The sequence below is a fragment of the Ziziphus jujuba genome, chromosome 10, assembly GCF_031755915.1.
Source record: "Ziziphus jujuba cultivar Dongzao chromosome 10, ASM3175591v1".
NCBI lineage: Eukaryota > Viridiplantae > Streptophyta > Magnoliopsida > Rosales > Rhamnaceae > Ziziphus > Ziziphus jujuba.
This window is the reverse complement of record NC_083388.1, coordinates 937556-960379: the sequence shown is the minus strand read 5'-3', so window position 1 is coordinate 960379 and position 22824 is coordinate 937556. Positions and strand designations below refer to the sequence as shown.

General features: G+C 31.2%; 2 protein-coding genes across 2 annotated transcripts; both read left to right on the top strand.

Annotated features, from left to right (window-relative positions):
• The first annotated feature begins 13359 nt into the window (after positions 1-13359).
• On the top strand, positions 13360-15677 carry LOC112489570 (protein FAF-like, chloroplastic). The gene is made up of 2 exons (XM_025068297.3): positions 13360-13549; positions 13769-15677. Exon 2 carries the CDS (start codon positions 13813-13815, stop codon positions 15553-15555), a length of 1743 nt encoding a protein of 580 aa, XP_024924065.3. The 5' UTR covers positions 13360-13549; positions 13769-13812; the 3' UTR covers positions 15556-15677.
• A 2427-nt stretch (positions 15678-18104) lies between these two features.
• On the top strand, positions 18105-22243 carry LOC107403933 (uncharacterized). Its single transcript, XM_025068455.3, has 9 exons — positions 18105-18340; positions 19180-19270; positions 19369-19429; positions 19814-19891; positions 20067-20140; positions 20549-20662; positions 20754-20861; positions 21747-21785; positions 21894-22243. The coding sequence occupies exons 1-9, from the start codon at positions 18252-18254 to the stop codon at positions 21978-21980; spliced, it is 741 nt and encodes a 246-aa protein (XP_024924223.1). The 5' UTR covers positions 18105-18251; the 3' UTR covers positions 21981-22243.
• The last annotated feature ends 581 nt before the right edge of the window (positions 22244-22824 follow it).

The window sequence follows — 22824 nt, the reverse complement described above, 5'->3', positions numbered from 1 at the left end:
CCTTCACAGATTTCCCTTAACATTCTTTGTGATGCCCATAATAATTGGTACATCTCCATCTGTTAAAACCTATGGAAAAGGACTTTTTTGTTTTTTTTTTTTTTTTTTTTATACCTACACTCAACTCAATGAGGATGTTAAAGCACAATTTATTTTAAAATTTTAAATTCGATATGATAATTTAAAATACAAATTTAATTCGAAAGAAAAACAACTTAAATTCTATTTGCCATAATTACTAAAAAGATAAAAATAAATTTTAAAATTTAAAGCTGCTTTTAAGAATATTTAAATAATTTTTTGAAAGTTATTTGAATCTGTATAAATTTTTTTAATCAAAATCAATAAAAAATAATTTTTTTAAAAAACACTTTTGAAAAAGTTAAAAAAAAAAAAATTACACCAAATAAAGTCTTAACAAAGCTGTCAAAGCATAACTTTTTTGGAAAGTAAATCCAAAGAAGATGGGTAAAAAATTACAAATTTTTTTACATTATCTAAAATATTAATAAATGATAATTTATATATCTACAGTCATTGTCATTCCCTAATCCAACTATCCAAGCACATGATTTTCCCTAAAACTTTGTAAGGAGGCATTCATTCTTAATGTCGAGACGGTGTCGGCCACAATTAATTTTGTATTCAAATTAAGGAAATATAGACTTGAATATGTACCAAATGTAAGCTGATTACCACGAATATAAACATTTAAAAATATATAATTAGTTGTTTCGTTAAACTAGCTAGTTGTAAGAGAATCCAATATGATAGTAATTAAAGTGTCTAATTACGTAATTGATTTGACATGTCCTAGAAGTGAAAACTTTTCTTGTTTCTTTCTTCAACTATTATTAAAAATTAAAAAAAAAACATATTATTATAACATTTCCTACTAATACAAAGGGTACCCATGATTAAAACCCATATGAAAAAATAAATAAAGAAATCCATAATAAAGTGTTTGATAACTCTATGTCAGGCTAAAAAAGCTACGTACCAGAAAAATTGATGATTTTTTTTTCTTTCTATAATTTAATTTCTTTTGAATCCTTAGGCCGCAATTTAGAAGAAGAGATGCGCAAAGAAAAGTAGAGGGGTAATGCTGCATGCATTTTTACTACTAAAATTGTGACAGACACACGGTGTCTTTTTGAGAATAAGCTTTGATATATTCTTATTCACTTTCTTGCTATGGAATTAAAAAAAAAAAAAAAAAATTCACCACAAATATGCTGACAGAAGTGGAAATAAATTCTTCAACGCTAGGCTGCTTAATTATTATAATTACAAATTCAAAATCTATTATTATCTGAAAACAATTAACTCAGCTATATATCAAAATTAATTAATTAAATTCCAAGTTCTTTGTAGTAATAATAATAATAATAATAATTGTCTATTTTAGATCCATCACTTCATCATATATATAAATAGTTAGATTAATTGAATGAACTATTACTTATCTGTTAAAACATCAAAATGTATTTAGCATTCCAAAAATTGTAGTTAAAGGAAAATTTTAATTACAGAAGCAAGTTAATAATCACCACAAAAAAATAAAATGAAAAAAGTTTTTGCATGTGCGATAAGCATGTTAAATCACAAAGTAAAATTGAAAAAGAAAAAACTATCACTCACAAAGCACCATACAATCTGAAAGGGATATAGGGTATCAAAATTGGTTGATTGAACGAAAGGTGGAGGAGAGAGATTTGGATTTTGATAGACCAACATTCTCTTCTCTTCTAAGGAATAATAACAAAACTTTGTGTAAAAAAAAAATTTAATAATAATAAAATATAAAAGTAAAAATCAGAAAAAGTATGAAACAGGATCTTATTAACTCTGGGTCAAATTTTACACGTGTAAGCAATTCACACGTACAAAGAGAAGGCCGAAAGAATATACTAAGATTCTGCTAGGCTGGCTACCAATTTCTCACTACGAGTACGTTGGTGGGTGGCTCACACCCCATGCTTTGAAAAGTCAGAACCCAAAGCCAAACGCCACCGCTGGCCTCGCCATCATGGTGTGTGCTGACTGCTGGCCCTTTCAAAAGGCCTTGGACCACGCACGACAAGCAAAGCCTACACCGTTTACGTGTCCGTTTGCTATTCTGCCACGTGGTACTCTCTTATTCGCAGCATTTGCAACCCTCAAAAAAGGTTTCTAATTATTAATAAAAATTTTGTTATTTGACAACGCATGAACAAAAGTTCTAAAGGAAATCTATTATTGCCAAAATGGGTAAATTTTATTATTATTATTATTTTTTTGAAAAAGAGATAAATTTTAATTGGTTTATTTAATTGCTTTATAATTTTTTATACTAAAAATTTATTAAACAAAAATAATTATTTTTAAAATACTACTTAAATTGTTATATGATATATAATTAAATTGTTATATAATATATAAATTTTATTGGTGGTGGTCGAACGACGAATAATAATTTTAGACTAATAAATATTCAAATGCCAAACACGAGAGTCATAGCTATAGCTGGAGGAATTCTTCCAAACATATTCTCGCATTTTCTCGCTTTTTTTTTTTTTTTTTTCCCTCCTTCTTTTTCTCTCGTATTTTGCTTTCTGTCTTTGTTTCTGTGCCACCAGATGGATCACCCAATCACTGTAATAATGGGGGAAGATCTTCTGATTGGAATAATAAAGGTGGTGTTATTAAAAGAAGCCCCTTTGCCATAAAGTTTAGTGTATATAATATTTAAAGCAACACTTTGTTGGGGGCGAATATCTTCCCCTTTTCTCTTTTCTTCATCACCTTTTTTTTTTTTTTTTTTTTTTTGGTCCCAAGTCTCACACCGTCTTTTTAACTCTGATTTTTCCAGTAAACTAATTTTCTAGGAAAGTTAACAAAAAAAGGAGAGGTGTTTGCTTCTGCTGACGTACTTTGATTTTTTCCCTTTTTTTTTTTTTTTTTTAAAGCCAAAGTTTCGGATATACATGAAATATATTTAACCTTGCTTACCTATGAATATATGAGCTTTTTTCTGCAAATTGAGTAGTGCATTCGATTTATAATGCGCGCGTATTACATTCTGCTTCATTTTCCTTCTAAATTAGAACTTTTTCTCCGATTGTTTCTTGTATTTAATTGCTAACCAATCATTAAATTTGTGTAACTGAGAGTTATATATTTATATAATAACCTAGCCGAACCATTAGGGTAGGACTGAAAGATATTTTGCTTGTGCTATCCTATCTTTTAGTTAAAGTGATCATATAAAGTGTTGGTCAATATTGGTCTATGCATGATTGGAGGTGCATATTGTATGCGTTTCTATGCATAGTAATATTCTTTATCCTTTTTTAAACATATTGTACTATTTGGTTAAACGATATATTGTGCATGAAACACGTAGCATTTGTAATATTGATAGCTAATTGCATGTAAATTGATTATTAATTTCTAGAGTTTTTGCACCATATAAAATATAACATATTAATATTCTTTTTGTTAAACAGTATATATTGGTTTCTCTTAAGTCCTATCATGGCTCTATGCTAATTAAATATATTTACTTCCCTAGCTAGTTTCGTAGGGTACCAATACCTCGATCCATTAATGGGACATTATGTGTATGTTGGGTTTTATCAAAAACCGCTTATAATCACAAACATATAAATTCAATAATAATATATATATATATATATATACACACACACACACACACACACATTGCCTTGTCCCAATGACTAGGAATCATTGATAAGTGATCCCTGTGCATGATGATGGGACATGCACAATCTATCTAGAATGGCGAATCGATCAAATATAAATGCATATTGTGGGAAACAAAATAGGCCACAAGATCAGTACAATTTTTACAGCAAAAAGGAACAAAATAAAACAATCTTTGGTAAGAAAAAATTGTAGTCAAATCACATATTTAGTTACAACATGATGACCCCGTTAATACGAAACAGACACGAAATAACGTTTTCGTGAAGCAAATTGTAGCCAAATTAACGTGTGTGTGTGTGTGCGCGCGCGCGCGTACATGTAATTATTGATGAAATAATAACAAATTGATAGCTAAAAGTTGTGACAGAAAACTGACAAACAGGAGCATGATCAATCACAGCTTTATCGAATGCTTTTTAAATAATATATATTAGTAATCTTTTTCAATAAGCATAAAATTTTTATGATATGACCATATATGATATTGTTGTCATGACTATGGACCCTCTAATTAAAAAGAAATTTATGTCATATATATATAGGGGTATGAATATAAAGTTACCCAAGTCAGTTTAAGCAAAAAATAAAAAATAAAAAATAAAGTTACCCAAGTCAGAATATTTTGTAATAGTGATTAGCATATGAAAGATGATAAAAAATTATATATATATATATATATATATATATAGATATGCTCCAATTGATCAGGTTGTCCGGCTGTAGATATGAATATGTTTTAACTGGAAAATTCTTATCGAACTGTTGTCCAATCGCTCTATATATTTGATGCAAAGCTTCTGCCTATTTAACCATGTGCCATGCAGCATTTTGACCCCCTACGTGTTGAAACATGATTAAATCTTTCAAGATAAAATTATACTTATGTGTACTATAGATAAATGTGAATATACTAACAATGGTAGGAATGTGGAGATGGCATTTTTGCTATAAATTCTATAAAAGTAATTAATTATAAAAATAAAATTTTGTTCTATTTTATATATAGTGTTTCTATGATCAGGTCGGATCTGATCAAAATGGTACGATTTAAAAACATATCAAAATTTGTGATCATTGGATTTAAAACATAGCATAGATGGTTCAGATTTAAAATTTTCTCACGTGAGAAAAATTATCAAAATTCCCTTCCCACTTGATACCATAGCTCCCGCTCTACCAACCCTCCAACCTCCGCAATGGTAGACTAGTCTAGAGCCAAAAAGAACACCAGCCCACTGCAAAAATGCAATTATTCCACCTTCTTCTGCAAACCTTCTAATAAAAAGTTCTCTCCTTAGGGTTTTGTTTACCATCTTTCTCTCTTCCTTCTTCTTCATCCTCAGCTCTTACACCATCTCCACCATTCTTTCCACCACTTCTTGTTCTTCTTCTTATTCTTCTTCTTCACCTCTCCTTCACGATCATTCCCTCCACTATTCCAATCTCAACTTCTCAATCTCACCACCTTTGCAATTTTCAACTCACCACGCTCTTCCTCTTCCACCAGAACCTTCGAAAACTCCAAATTTCTTGGATTTTTGCTCAGAAAATTTCACCAACTACTGCCCATGTCATAACCCATCAAGAGAGAATGAAAGATGAGCTGAGGGTGAGAGGTTACAAATCCCAAATAAAAATTTTGAATAGGTTACTACACTAAAAACATTGAAAAGTGAACAAATAAAAATTTAAAAAATAAAAAAGAGAGTTTTCTGAAGAAAAAAAAATAGGATTTTAGTGACGGTTTTCTAAAAAATCGTCTTCAAAAAGAAGAAAAGTCGATGCTTTAATACAAAAGCGTCAGATATTGTAAACATTTTAGTGATGGTTTTTAAGAAAGCATCGTTAAAAATTCTATGCAATAGCCGATATTTTTTGTAAAAGTGTCGGCTTTTCTCCCTTTGGCGATGGTTTTTAGAAAATCGTCACTAAAATCCTCTTTTTTCAGATAACCCTTTTTTAAAATTTTTTTTTTGCTTTTCAATATTTTTAGGGTAGTAACCTTTTCAAAATTTTATTTGGGATTTGTAACCTTTCATCCTCAACTCATCTTCCATTCTCTCTTGATGGGTCATGACATGGGTAGTGGTTGGCAAAATTTTCAAAGCAAAAATCCAAAAAATTTGGAGTTTTCAGAGGTTCTGGTGGGAGAGGACAAGCATGGTGAGCTGAAAATTGCAGAGGTGGTGAGATTGGAACAGTGGAGGGAATGGTCGTGAAGAAGAAGAACTGGCAGAAAGAGTAGTGGAGATGGTGTAAAAGCCGAGGAGGATGAAGAGAGGAAGAGAGGAAGATGGTAAAGAAGACCCTAAGGAGAGAACTTTTTGTAAAAGGTGGAATAATCGCCATTTTTGCAGTGAGGCTGGTGTTCTTTTTGGCTCTAGACCAATCTGCCATTGAAGAGGTCTGAAGGTTGGTGGAGCAGGAGCTATGGTGTCGAGCGAAAGGAAATTTTGGCAATTTTTCTCACCTGAGAAAACTTTAAATCTAACTCGTTTCGTACTATGTTTTTAAATCCAATAGCTACAATTTTTAGCTTGTTTATTGACCGAACTATTTTGATCAGGTCCGACCTGCTCATATAAATACTCATAGTATATATATATATATATTTACAAAAAGAACTTCCAAATATATCATATATATATATATATATATATAGTAGGCATACGTATGTCAAACTATAAGATTATGAAGTTAGACTGCTCATACAGTAATTAAAGTTAGAAATTAAATAATATAAAGGGAAAGAAAAATAAAAAAGAAAAAGAATTCCTACTAGATGTCCAATATTGCCCATTGTCTCTCAATTGTGAATGGGTGTGAGTGGGAATCAGACAGGACAATATGCTCTCTTTCCATAACGCTTGGTCTCCCTTTTTATGACAATTGTTTATTAGGGGAAAGCACAAACCAACTGCCTCTCATTGGAAAATAAAATAAAAGTTTCATTACGTGTCACTTCCTTATTTGTCAATTTTGTTTCTCATGGAGATGCCACTTCAAATAATTAATTATAATATTATCTGCTATTTTTGTTTAGGCAGTACTTTCATCTGCATCTTAATTTTCTCACTTTCGAATTCCCAAAAAAAAAAAAAAAAAAAAAAGGTTTAACTCAACACAAAAATATAACAAAAACAAAAAAATAAATAACAAGTTAGAAAGTACACCTGATTGCAATTATATATAAGGAATTTCATATACAAAATTTTTTTTTTATTTTTTTGAGGTATTCTTTTGTGTGTATATATAGATATCAATATGTCAACATATATATATATATATATATATGTACGTATGTATTTATGTCCAAATCATATGATCAAGTATGGACAAAATGGAATACACACAATGTATTTTATCACCTATAAATCATTGGAATTAGTTTAATCCCAAGAAGAATCATACGCCAAAACATGCACGTATATATACGCGCCCTTATTTTGCTTTATGTTTCGCCCAATGATCAAATAAGTGGGATTAATTTGTCTCCATTTGAAAAATGACATGTAAAATACACAAGAGAAAATTGACCAAAACAGGAGGTTAATGGCTTAATAATCCCCTCAATATTATTGAATATTATGGTTTACCCCCTTCAACCTTACTTAATCAAACCGTTATGCAATCCAAAACACAAATAAGACTCAAATAAAGTACTACACTTCGTTTATTATTTTATTTCATCAAAGAAATAACTACGCAACAGTTCAGTAATCAAATCATTATATTTTAGTAATGATTATAAATTTAAAATTTTATATTTGAAAAAAAAAAATATATATATATATATATATTATTAATTCATAATTAAAGTGATTAATTTTAAGACTAGTAATCATAAAATAAATATAGATAATTTAGCCCAAGTATTGGCTAAAGGTATATATATATATGTGTGTGTGTGTGTGTCCCATTCGACAAATTAAAGAATATCATTCCTACAGCTAGCTCTTCATGAGACCCCTCCTTATCTCTTGGCCAATAGATTTTTTTTCTTTATGGTTCGACCAACCCAATATATAATTTAATATCACCAAAATGTAGTCAAATACTAAACTGTTAAATACGTTTATAAATTTGATAATCCCATGCGTAAAAAAAAATTAATGATGAAAAGTCTCGTATGGTCAATCAATTGGAGTAATGATGTCCAACTTATCGGGTCCCCTAAAGCGTCCTAATTAATGCAATTCCTTTATGCCTCCTACAATATATATGATAAAAAAAAAGAAAATTATATATAATATGATGTGATATATATTCTTTATAGGATGATGTATTTGGAATCGTATTTATATCAAAACCAGTCACATTTCTTATCGATTTACTTTGTTCCACAACAGTCCATGACGTGGAGCTTCCCCATTGCTGCATTCCCTTCACTGCATGGGGCACTAAATTTATTTATACATGCACAAATTTTCTATATAATTTTATATATTCCTAATCCTAAACTACAACATTTTATATTTCGCGCATATACAAAATCATAATCTAATGATAATTAATTAATATTGAATATTATATATCTGTATATTCCTTTTATGTAAATACAAAATTAATAATAATAATCATTAACTATTAATGATAATTTACTATTTATTAATAATAATATTATTAATGCCTACCGAAAGTAAAATTCATATTCCAAGGAGATCATTTTATATACCTATGTGTAGTCAACTCCGAATCGATCCATCCAGTTGGAGTCTACTAAATAAACGTACGGAAAAGTAATTGTTATTTGATTATGTTATATATGAATATGACTACATATATTCTTTCTATTTTTTATTTTAATTTTATAATATGTAGCTTATACATAAACACGCATATATATATATATATATATACACCTAAGATAAAGACTTCCTATCTTTAATCACATCCCCATATTTATATTTATTTTTTAATAGGATAATTATACAATATATATAATAATGGTGAGTCGACTATCTGCCAATCAGAGAGGCAGTTGACTTAATTAGCAAGTGATATAAGCTTATAAAATTTTCCTCTTTTTGGTGGAGACAATCCGTATGGTATTGAGTATATGTGTTGACCGTTTTATGATTTAATTATTTCCTAAATACAAAGTATTTCATCCTTCTTTTATTTTTTTTCATTATAAAAAAAAAAAAAATTGTAAGCCAGACCCACCACAACTTTTTTGTATTTGAGGGTTTGCTTTTGTTGTTTTTAATTTTTCTTAAAAAGTGACCTTTAAATTGGTACTAAACGCAATCGACGTTCAAGTTTCTAACATCTTATAACGTTTTTTTTTTTTTTAAAGTTAAAATTAATCATAAAATTATTCCTTCTCTTTATTGTGCTGATGATAAAATTTATTCGAAGTTAGGATAAATAATAATTTAAAAAAAAAATAATATGAACAAAGTTGATGGTGATGAAATTAGAAGAACGCATATATATATATAGGAAAGCCTAGAAAACTGGTCCCCTAAATAAAAACTAGAATTAATCAGAGTTGCATTACCTTTCTTATTCGCTCTCTAAGATTCCACTTAATCAACCAAATTCTACGACGAAATGTCATTCTTTGCACCTTATCTATTCAAATATTCACTTTATTTTTTTCTAATTTATTTTCTGTTCTATAGGAAACCGCATGAAGTTATATTCACGAGCCACTCCTTTTTATTTACTACTTCTTCCCATTAGTCTCCAATTCTATAATAATTTAAATAATAAATAAATAAATAAAAACACCGAATCTTTCTCTCACTTATGATAACTCTCAAAATTACCTCCACCGGATTCCAATTTGCGAGCTTAAAAATTATAAACCTAAAAGATGCTGGTTTTTCTATATTTATTATATATAACATGAGACGTGAGCATGGGAGCATTTTTTTGTTGCATATAGTGGGTAGTTATCTAGCTAGCTTGGAATCCATGAAGAATAGGCCGGTGGTTCAAATTGTTTGAATATGTCATCTTAATACCTATACTTATCATTACTTAATTAGCGCCGAAAACTCATAATTACTTTATCAAACCACGGGAATACTGCTGGCTAGAAATAAAATATATTCTTTTGAAAAAAGAAATAATATTAAAACCCTAATATTGAATTTTAGTATACATCATCAAAATTCTAAAGAATTTAACCTAAAAGTATAGACATATCTTTTCATACCACAGCTAGTAGTGTTGGCCAACGTCACCTCCACCATTTTTCAGTTACACTACTCATACTCCACCTACGGGAGTCACGTAAATACTTTTTGGTTTTGGTTAGTTTTAAATTTTAATTAAATATTTAAAAGTATATATAAGAGACATGCATGCATATGGCATTCACTTTGGAATAATATTATCAAAGTTTTCCAATTAATTTAATTTACCTAGTTACTTTTGGATGGAATTAGTGATAATGAGAGTAAGAGCAAGTGGTTGAAATTAGGGAAAATATTTGAATAAAAAAATTTAGAAACAAAATAGAAAAGCTTTCAATTTGTAGAGGTACATATAGCTAGGTTTTGAGTGGGGTATTTTGCTTTATAGGCAGACAAGCCGCATCCTGAGTTTCTCCCTTGCCTTCTTCGGTTTGTGGCAATGCTTACGACTTGGTCTTTATTTCTATGGGTTGCCTCTCTCTCTCTCTCTCTCTCTCTCTCTATGGTACTTTTTCAACTCATATTTATGGAGCAGGATTTAAAAATATAATGACGTTTGGTCACTAAGCCATTCTATGCTTAAAATTATTTCACTTTCATGTTAATGTTAAACACTTCCAAATATAGTTTTTTTTTTAATAAATATCTATTAAATCAAAAAGTAAACAATTAAAACTAAGAAAAAAGAAACTATGAAATTCTTGAAAATAAAAATTTGAAAATAAATATTTTTTCTTACTTAATAATAACAGTTCAAATAATTAGTATTAATACTAAATAGCTTTCTTATCATAAACCATATCATACACTTTTTTGAGCATTGCCCAAAAAAAAAAAAAAAAAAAACCTCTTCTTTGAATATAAATGGACTTCGCAGTGGTAAAATTTGGTTCAAAATCCTCAAAAAAAATATATTCAAAATGAATGGAAAAATTACTAAAATCTGTTTAAGTATTTAAAAAAATACGAAAAAAAAAATTTGTTCAAAAAGAATAAAAAGTCTAAAAATTAGTGCAAATAGTAAAGTTTGTTTCCAAAATAAATTAAAAATTGTTATTTATAACTAATGTTATTAGTTTTGTTCCATATTTAAGTTTAAAAAGTTATTCTTTGATAAGTAATCACTATGAGTTGGATTCAATAGAAATTAAACCTATATAATCTTTATCTCAAAATATTTCATGTTAAGATGCACTTTTATGTACAGCACATTTTTTTTATGTTCAAAGTATTCAATTTTCACAGAAAAAATGTTAATTATTCAATTTTTTTATATTTTTATATTTTTAATAGATAATTAGATTCATGAATGAAAATATATTTATCTTTGAAATAAGTTAAAAAAAAAAAAGTTTGCTCGAAGGCTAAACTTATGTATATATTATAAAATATAACTATTTTGAAGTCTTAGAAACTAAAATGAGAGAGAAACCGTCTTAACCATATAATGGGTTAGTAACCACACATATTAAAGTTTTTGATGAGGAGAAAATCCAGGTTATATTTTTATTTATTCTTGGAGCTCATCAACATCGCTAACTTTTTGTGTGTATGTAAATTAATAAATACATATGAGTGGTGGACGTATTTGTTGGTTTTTTTCTTCTCAATATACGTATAAACCATATGACCTTTCAGATAGAATGAGCGAGGCAAAAAGTCCAAAAATCCAGACGTGACGGCTTGGATTGTTTCCACATATACATTATTCTTTTTATTTAATTAATATTTTATTTTATTTATATAAGAATTAATTGAATTGTTTATGATGGGATTCTCTCTCATTCTATGCATGATCATGGGTTTTTTTCTGGCCGCCCGATCATGTTGAGCTATCTGAAAGTGATTCCTTTGCTTCTTCCCTAAGCCATTTTCAATCAATGTCACTTTCTGCCTCTTACCTAATTTCCAAATTAATTTTACTAATTATATTAAATTTCATATTTATTGGTATATAACTCGATGCTAATTCTTTGCCTTACCAATTCCTTCAGGTGGGACTTTGCTGGAACTTATTATTCACTAATCTCTGTCAAATAATTGTCAACTTTCATAATTGTACTCCCATGTTCTTAATTTCTCATTAGGTCCAAGTTTAAACAATTTTTTGAAAATTAATTCAACATCATCAACTAGTCCATTTGCAAGTTATATATTCTTACTTTACTCTGCTTTTTGGTCCTTCTTTTTTTTTTTTTTTGGATTAAATTTTGAAGTGTTCGAGTATATAAACATGATTACGACTTGTTATATATCTACATACATATACATCACGATATTAATTAAAGAAACACCGCTTTTTTCGAGTGTTTGAGCTAAAATCAATTTTTCAGAGCACAAAGAGTATAGCGTGGTTATAAATGAAGCAGAAGTTCAGAGCAACTTGAAGAAGAACCCAATTTTGGCAGCTTTTCTTTAGGACCACTAATAATATGTATGAGTTCCCATGCCAAGATTTTATTCCCATTTTTACATGCATGTAGAAAAAGTATTCTCATTTATAATTTTCATGGTCTATCTCCATCTTGCAAATTTTTTTAACCAAAACATCTAATATCAATAGTTCAATATCCTTTTTCCATTTTTTCCATATAGCTTTCTAAGAGACCCTTTTATTTACTTTAAGTGAAAGCTATAATTGCAATCTAAAATAAACCATGCATAACTATATTTGAAGAAGCCTATAGCTACTTAGTACTTACAAGATAACAAATTACTTATAATTTGACCCAAAAAGAGATTGAGATGCCAATTATTAAATATATATATATATATATATACAAGTAATTTCAATAAAAGTAAGTCATTTTTATTAAAATATTATAAGAAAATTAATTGTCACCATTAGTTACTATCATTCATATATCATGTAACAATTTAGTAATTGTCTAAAAAAAATCACTTTATTGTATTAGGTTTCAGTTTTAAAAAATCAAAAAAAAAATTAATTAGATATACCCATTTAACATTCAATGGATTCCGACATCTTTATTGTCTATAATAACAAATGGCAAAACTTAAATGATAAATATGAACAGCAAAATTCACAAGTAACTAAGAGATGTAGCTATATACTATGGTTGACATGACTTTCAAAATGTTATTTTATGTAAGAGTGTAGGTCTAAGAAAAAATATCAAGTAGAATCAGTAAAATACATCTTTTTCAAAGCTTTTATGAAAAAATGGAAGCAAAAATTATCCCAGACAAATTGAAATAAAGTGAGAGAGAGAGAGAGCCTACGGGAACCAAAATAAGGCCATCCGTCCTTAACTCCAAACTCCATGTATTATTATTATTGTTGTTGTTTTTTTTCTTTTCTTTTTTTTTTAATTTTTTTTTTTATTTTTAACTAAGCGACTTTTCCGATAAGGGAAAAAAACTAGGAAAAAATAATAAAAAAAGAAATGAAAGTGTATCTTTTTTTCGTGGTGGTGTTAGGGCGGGTCCCAATGGACACGGTTCCAAAAGCTTTTTGGCCCCCTACAAATACCACATTCTCCCCCCTCCTTGCTTTGCCATCAGCCACAGCCACTCCTCCTCAAACATCAACTTCATCATCATCATCATCCTCTAAATCAGCTCTCACTCTTACTCTTTGCTTTCTACTTTAATTTACTCTGCAACTCGCACCCCCAGTGGTCTCTTCCCAGAGACCTCTGTTGGATGCTGTTGCTTTCAATCCTCTTAATAAGGTACATCAATTGTTTCTCATCATCATCATCATCATCAGCTTTTTTGGTATTTTCTAAATGATCACATGCACTATCTTTATATATATATATATATAACGTTTTTGCTTTGTAACTTGAAATTTGTTTATAAATGTTCAGAAATTTACTGGCTTTTTTTGTTCTTTTTTTCTTTGGAATTTTTGATTTTCTGATTTCTGGGTTACCATTTTTATTCTGCAGCCACTAAGAATTTTAGTCCTCCTCCTCCTCTGCTTTTCTGGGATATGCCTTCAGCTTCTTTGATGAACAACAAGAGCTTTGGCTTACAATCAGCCTGCTCTTCTTTCATGGAGATTGACACCCAAGAGGTGGTGAAGAAGCACAATGAGAAGCAGGGCATCGTCACCATTCTCGGCCCTGATGTCGCCTTGGAGAGAAGTCGAGCTGCTTCTCTGCGTCGAACTCTGTCCGCCGACATGTCGTCCAAGAAATGGCTGGCACAAAATGGATTCTCTCCAATGAAGAAGACTGCCTCCTCTGCAGAGCTCTGTATGGCTGTTATTCCTGATTCATCGTCTTCATCGTCCTCGTCGGAAGGAGAAGAAGAAGACTACCACCGAGGACGACGACATGGAAAGTTCAATGTTTGGAGCTCTGTTCCAGACGAAAACAAGAACAAAGAGGTGGAGAAAACAGGACTATTCGACATCTGGAGCTCAATAATTTCTCAGAAGGCCAAAGAAGATGAAGCTTCCAAATCGGTTTCGCCTCCTTATATTCATCCTCTGGTGAAAAGATCAGCAAGCACGTTGAGTGAAAATAGTCTGAAAATCTGCACAGAGAGTCTTGGATCAGAGACTGGCTCCGATGGCTTCTCTTCTTACCCTGTTTCAGAGTCAGAGACCAGCAGTGATGTTGAAGTAATATCGGAGGACAAAGAAGAAGATGAACAATCTGATCAGAAACAGCCACAGATCGTATCTGATATTGGGGACAACCATCATGGAGGAGGAGAAGGTGGCAGTACCAGAAAATCAGTACTAGCTCCTCCTCGATCATTCCCTCCTCCAATTTCATCTCTTTCTCATTCCGATGGAGCTTCTCTTCGCATGCTAACTCGCCGAGACAATGGCCGTCTTGTCCTTGAAGCTGTTTCTGTCCATTCTCAGAGAAACTTCCACGCAGATCGACAAGATGGTCGCCTTGTTCTCACTTTTCTCAACACCAACACTACTACCTCCTCTGCTGTTGTTGACGGTGTTGATGATCAAGAAAATGAGGAAGAGTTTGATGAGAAATTTGTAAACTTCGAGGAAGATGAAAAAGAAGAAAATAACAAAACAGAGGACGACGACGACGACGACGATGATGATGATGATGATGATGGAGAGACTCATGATGAAGAAGTTGAAGTTGTAGTTGAAAAAGAAAAGGGAACGAGAGGAATTGAAATTGAAATGGAGGAAGCACCAAAATTGTGCATCAATTTCCATGGGTTGTCACTAATGATGAGCAATAAGCCAATTGGGTTAGCAAATATGAAGCAGCCATGGCCAAGGAAGTTCAATGAAGCAGCAGCTGTCAAATTGGAAGAAGATGACCATCATCATCATCATCATCATCACCATCAGAAGAAGAAGAACATGGTCCCAACCGCACAGTCACTCCCTCCTCGGCCGCCTCCTCCAGCAGGGGCTCGGATGATTCCTTCTTCTCCTGTGAACGAGGCCAAAGCAACAGCAGCAGCCTCTTTCAATGCCTATGAGTACTATTGGCGTGGCAACTCCACAGCAACTACTACTCATCATGCGGCTCTGAAGCCTCTTGAGAAAAACACTAACACAATTGTTATCTCCAAGAATGAATTAATGGCACACCATGAAGATGACCTCCATGAGCATCAAAATTTGGTGGTTCTGAGAGGGAACAAGGCTGATCATTTGGTTCCCTTGTTAAAGGGTTGCAAGAAGCCAAGAAGCTGCACTTCTCTTCTGTTCTGGGAGCCTCATTGCATAGCCACCTCCTGATTTCTACACTTGATCAAGAATTTTAATTCTTCTAATATAATTACATATAATATCCCACTGTTAATCCAAATTTTATAAGCCTGATTAATAATAGTTATATAAATATTATATCATTCACTCTATGATCCATGAATTATCACCTCCTGTCTCTCTTCAGACCCGATTAAATTCCTGTGTTTTAGTTTAGTTTAATGGAATAATAATAATAATAATAATAATAATAAGCAGAGGAAGATCAGAAAAACGCTTATATACTTTGGTTTTAGAAGATAAAAGGATAATTATGGAGATCTACAGAGGATGTATATGAGACATTTGACAGTGTCAATCGAGAGAAACCCTGTATTTTAACTTCTTCTTCTTCTTTTTTTAAGTTTCTCTGCTATATTAATTTTAATTCGGAGTTTGTAAAAACAAAATCTTTTGGGTGCATCATCAGCTTTGACTCCGGTGGACTGTCTTGTCGCTGTGTCGGTATGGCATTATGATAGTGTTTTTCCACTTTTTTTTTTTTTTTTTTTTTTGGCTCATCTCTTTTTCCATAACTTTTTTCTTTTAATTTGCTTTTTAGTAATTTTCTTCGCCAATGGCATTTCAATATTTGGGTCATGTCTTGCCCAATTGATCTTCATTTTGGGAACATCATGATCCACTCTTGATTTCTCTACTAGCTTCAGTCTTCTTGGTTAAGGTTTATACATGAATACGATGGATATTTATACTATTGCTTAAATAATTAATACAATATCCATAAAAATATTATATACAATTACAGTCTTTTATCAATTCTACATGACAATAATTTTATCCAAAAAAATAATAAAAAGAAAATCAGACACCATAATATTAACTAAAGTATTTTACCACAGTTGTTTATTTTTTTTGAATTTATTTGTTTGGATTAAATCTATCTTTTAAAATTGATCTAGTAGTATGTTAATATATAATATTATCGTATTAGTTTTGTTAAAAACCGAACATATTATACATATATATATATATATATATACGCTATCCGGTTGCAACATCTTATCAGTCCATTTGCTAAGGTAACAAACAAAATAAAACATTATGAATCTGTCAATATACATCATGAAAGGAAGATAACAGTTAGAATTTTATCCAATCATAGGACGACAACATTTTGGAGAAACTTACAAATCAATCATGGGTTTTAGTTACACTTACCATTATTATCGATCATGTCTGGCCAACTAAAATAATTTAGACCAATTAATAAGAGCAAAAGTTGATTTTTACATCAAAAAATAAAAGTTGATTTTGATTTAAAAAATTATTTTTATATTCTGATGAAATTTTTCACATGCTTTGTGCTCTCTTTTGTCTTCACGTCAGCACTTCTTTTCTCTGGGTCCTAGCTAGATTATATCTTTGAACATCTTTTACTAAGCTCACTAGCAATTAAAAAAACAAATTTGACTAATACAACAATGATTTATTTTAGCTTTGCTCTTGAATAATAATGAATATAAATAAATTTAGTTTCAGATGGACTGATTTTTTTTATTTTTTTTATTTTTTATTGTTCTTTTGTTTTCAGTGGAAGTTTTATGATACTTTTTTTTTTATTGTTATTATTAGGGATTATATAAGATATTCTAAATTAAAAGGGATGGGGATTTCATGTAGACTTTATATATATATAAAAGTATTTTTACTATTCGATCAAGCTTACAAATACAATTTTAGTGATATATACTATTCTATATAATTTATACCATAGAGATCCAATCGCCAATTGCAATCTAATGCGGAACCTTTCTTAGTGGGCGCTGTACCCATGAGATGCTCGGGCCCAAAGGCAACCAATTTGCCCTTCCATTATCCATAAGACCATTAGATACCACAACCCCAAAACTAAAAACAATAAAATGAAGAAGAATACTTCAGTTTTGTTTGTAACTTGTTGATTTTTAGTTTTTAGTTTTTCCTACTTAATTGTACATAAAATGTTAACCTAAAATATTTATTAATATTTTTCAAAAAAATATATTTATTAATATAATCAATTTTTTAAACATCTCAAATAATTATAAATAAAAAGAAAAAACACAACAAAATTATATTTAATTTGGTGTTTCTATTTTTTTCTTCCTTCACATTTTTATTAATTTAAATAATTAACAGATTTTAACTAGCACTAACAAACATTTGAGATAAACAAACACATATAATAAGGTAAAAACATAAAAATCAATCATGTCAATGTAGAAGTAGAAGAAGAAGGAGGTAATAAAAAAATAAAGATTAAAAATTATAACTAAATAGAAAGAGAATTGGAATTCATTGTTTTAGGATTTTGACTTTTGTCTTTCTGGGACAGTTAAAAAGATAATGTTAACTCGTCCTCTCTCCTATATCGAAAATAATAATAATAATAATTTGACTTTTATTGTGTGTGTATAGAGTTTATTTAGGAGATGCAAAAAGAATTTCCATGACTGTATAGAACAAAGCCCAAACCCACTTAGCTTGTGCACGGACAGAGAGAGGTATTGATTGTTTGGGCTTTGAGGAAGCAGAAAAGAGAAAAAGCAGGGAAAGCCCCACTTCTCGAACAACTCGGACGAGTCGTCTCGCTATCGACTCGCCATCGCAGAGGCTCTAACCGACCATTTCATCTCCATCTCTTCCAATCTTCAATCTTCAATCTTCAATCTAGGCAAACCGCAATTATGGGAGAAACCGCCGTCGATGGCGATTTGCTTCTCAAGAGCTTCTTCGCCGAAGTCAGCGAAGTCGAGAGGGACAACGAAGTCCTCAGGTCTCTCTCTCTCTTTCTCTCTCTCTCTCTTCAATTTCATCTCTATATATGTGTCTGCATGTATCTATATGTTCCTCTTCTTCGTAATAAGCGTATGTTTATCTGCTATTTAAGCTCAGCTTATTTGTGCTTTTCATTTTTTTGGTTGATGGGTGACTAGGGTTTCGACCTATTTCATGGTTTTTGCATGGGATAAGCATGTTTATGATGTTAGCAAGCTTTTGAATTTAATCTTGTTCCTATAAAGCTGATGAATTTGATTCCCAAGAGGGTATGTTGCGTTGAAAGTTGTTAGGGAGATGCCAGTGTTCTGATTATTAGAAAACCCATTATTGAATAAAGGAATCAGTGGCTACTGTGTAGCGGGGCATTCTTATGCATGCTAAGGGATCTGGGATTGTTCAATATATACACATTTCATGAAAAGAAACGGGTTATGATTAGATTTGCGTAAGCCATAAATTTGCATAAAGCGCAGAAATGAATGTTATATGCAGCTTTTCTTACATTGTGGGTTAATAATTGATGAAGAGGTTTCGTAGAGATGAGCATTCAATCAGGTCGTTTTTTTATTTTTTTGTTTGCCTGTTATGCCATTCACATCTGCATTTTACTTATTACTTTGAATTTTGTTTGTATGCTTTTGTTTTACTTTTAATTTGTGGTATGTTTATTTTCATTTATAATCATTACCTTTGGAGGATCCTTCTTCCTATACTAATCATTCATATCAAATACTTCCCCACTTTATTTTGGTGTTGTTTCTTTAAGAACGATATATTTAATGTTTCGATTGAACAGAACTTATGTCATCTTTCCTCAAATTCAATAATTCGCAGGATCCTCTCGTGTTTCAAGTTAAATCCTTTTGAGTATCTAAATCTACCATTTGATGCATCTCCGGAAGATGTGAAAAAGCAGTATCGCAAGGTAATTCCTTTCGACAACTGAAACGGATACCACCATTTTGTTGATATAGCTTGTTATGATTCACTCGCAAATTAATAAATATTATTTACACATTGTAGTTATCATTGTTGGTTCACCCTGATAAATGCAAGCATCCACAGGCCAAGGAGGCATTTTCTGGTAAGTGCAGTATGCTTTGGCATGGGGACAAAATATTATTATTATTTATACTTTGGCAAACATTTACATACACATAGGCATTCATACACATGCATGTGCATGTGTTGTAATTTTGCGAATAAATACTATAGTTTCAACCATGTCATTTCTTCAAGCCATATCATTTTTAGTATATTATCCATTCTGTTTAATCCTTTAATTGTAAATCATGTCACACTCTTCCTAAAAATACATTTTTTTGTTGTATGGTATTAATATATGTATCTAGTGTTTCAAATGCACAAGGAACATGAGATAAATTCTTTGCAATTCATTGATAGTATAGACATAGATGAATTTGGTTTACTGAATTGTAAAATTGCATTGCCAATTGATTCTGAGCAGCATTAGCAAAAGCTCAACAACTATTACTTGATGGGCAAGAAAGGGACTATATTATTAGCCAAGTCAATGCAGCAAAAGGTCAGTATCATAGTTGATTTGTTTTTTCATTTTACTTTGTGGTTAGCAGGCCCTGAAGCTATATTTTTTTTTTTTGAAGAAACTTGATAGCCTAGATTTATATCTCTGTATTTTGAAACTTTTAGAGCCTTTTTTTCCACGATCTTTTTCAATTTTTTATTCATTTGGATTGCAGATGAACTTCGAGTAAAGAGGAAGAAGCAGCTGAAGAAAGATACAGCTTCTAAAATAAAGTCAATGGTTGAAGAGGTTTCCTTCTGTGCCCTTCATATATCTATTTTCTTTTCATCTAGGTTAAGTGGTAGCACAATTTATGTTTTTAAGAGAATGCCTTCTATGCCTAATTTGCTTCTTTTGAATCAAGTTACATTATTGTGTACCTCCTGAGGGTTTCTATGGCCGTGCATTGATGGTATCAGGAGACAATGTAGCTTATGCAATGCTAGTGAACCAATACTGCCATATCAGTTTAGCCTATCAGATGTCTTTTTGTATATTGTTCTTTTTCGCACAATCCAATTATTATTTTTCTTTTTTCTGATCTTTTCGATGTGCTCAAGGGTGATTGAAGCAGTATATTGTTTTTGGTGCATATCTCTTTACCAATCCTCAGTTTGCAGCGACCCATTAAATTTATTGCCTGTTTACATGATACAGGGGAAATATGATCAACAATATGAAAGGTCAGAGGAGTTCCAGCAAGAACTAAAATTGAAAGTTAGAGAATTGTTAACAGAACAAGAGTGGCGGAGGAGAAAAATGCAGATGAGGGTATGTCGAAAGCTGATATATTTTTGTTAATTCCTTGAGCAATTCTTGTTTAAAAATCGTAATGACTATGTTGCCTTTTGTTTTCATTTAGATATCTGAAGAGGAGGGTAGACTGAAAAAAGATGAAGAAGAACAAAAAGAGATGTGGAAAAGAAAGCGTGAGCATGAGGAGCAGTGGGAAGGCACAAGAGAGCAGAGGGTTTGTTTCTCTCTATTCATGATTGATATCCCATTTATAGGATGTAGCTCCGTATTTTTTTGAATGTTTGGTTGCTCACCTTTTTGTGAGTTGAAAAGCACATCAAGGTCAAAGGACAATTTGGAAGCTTCAGATATACATTCAAACTTGTACACTGTAGAAAATTAGAAAACCTTTCTAATCTGTCGGGATATTTTTGACTGCACAGAGTTAAACTGGGAAAAGATCTTGTGTTTTCAGTGTGCTGATAAGTATTGGTTCAAATGCCTTATTCATTACTTCTATTATCTCTCAAGCAGAACTCAGGAAAAGTGTATAGAATTAGGAGCTAAACTGCATAAAATTCATCCTCTGTTTCGAGTCCTCTGAAGAATCACTTAGGAAGATGAAGCACCAATTAAACACCTATATTAGGGTTTTCTTATGCTTGAGTGCACAATTTGGTTTCTCAGAGAATGAATTTGATCATATCTTATCTAAGATTCATTCTTGTGAATGTAGCTGTATATTGTGGAAATTGATTGAGATAACCATAGGGTAAATTATTAAATGGAATGCATATCTTTAGTAATCACTTGCATAAGATTCTGAAACCATGGCAAGCGTTTCATTATCCTCCCCCCCCCCAACTCTTTCTCTCTCTTGACGTATATTGTATGTGCGTAGTGTGTCTTGCTCTATCTCTCTAAACATTCGTGTATTTGCTTGTTTCTGTAGTGTTTTCTTTTTCTGTCTATCCGCTATGATATTTAGCCAAGTATAGTAATTTTAAACCTGTTAGTCATAAACATAATATGTTAATTTAATATTCATGTAACCTGAATTTGTCCTACCAAATTAGTTACTTAGTTCTGACATGTTCATGTTTTGACACTTTGTCATCAGGTTTCAAGCTGGAGAGATTTTATGAAAGGCGGCAAAAAGGTGGGATTAAATGCAGATTTAATTGTTATATAAGCAATAATTATATGGAATGCACAAAGGCAAATGAGTACAGCCTGATCACATTGTTTTTTAAATGTATATTTGCAGGCCAAGAAAGGAGAAATTCGACCTCCTAAGCTCAAAACTGAAGACCCTAACAAATCTTATGTTCAAAGGCCAGTAAAACGAGGTTAATTGGTTTGCTAGGGCTTGTTTGGTTTTTTATTAATGATGAACCAAGCCTTGTTGCCCTAAAATTGTTGCGAGAAACCAAGCCCTGTTGCCTTAAAATTGCTGGGAGAAATTTGTATTTATCTATAACTTGTTTGTAAGCAAGTTTGCGATTATGTTGATCTGAGACATGGTAGGAATTTCTCGAGGACCTGATAGAACCAAACATATTGTAAGCAATTGTAGGTTTAGTTATATATAGTTTTGACAGAGCTATTATGCCTATACTTGGATTCTGTGGTAATGTATATGACAACCGGCCCGTTGCTCCTCGGGAGGTTCAAAAATGTGCTAATCCTTTTGATCGTCACAAGTTGAAAGCAAATTTTATAGGTCAAAAAATGGTCGTATATAATAGAAAATCACCAAACTCATCTCTTCATGGGTGATAATGTGCTGCTTCTATTTAGTGTTTTATATATTAAAAGCTAGATTTTCAGCATTTAGTTTCATAATATCCACAAATTTTTTTTCCCTGGTCAAAGAGATCCATTAAGGGGACCAACTCTTTATCCTTTCCAGTTTCTAAAATGTACCAGATTTCAGTTCATAAGATTAGTTCAGCATTTCAAAGCCCAAAAAAAAAAAACAAAAAAGATTTGTTCAGCATTTTACCCTTTTTCATTTATTAAAATATCATCCAAACAAAAAGTTGTACATGTATTATAAGACTTCAACATCAAAAAGATCATGGATGGTAGGGGGTGAAATAGATTATAAGACTTTAACATCAAAAAGATCATGGCATGAGGTGAAACAACAATGAAGAAACATATATAAAAAGATGCCAACGTATAAACTGAGAGAA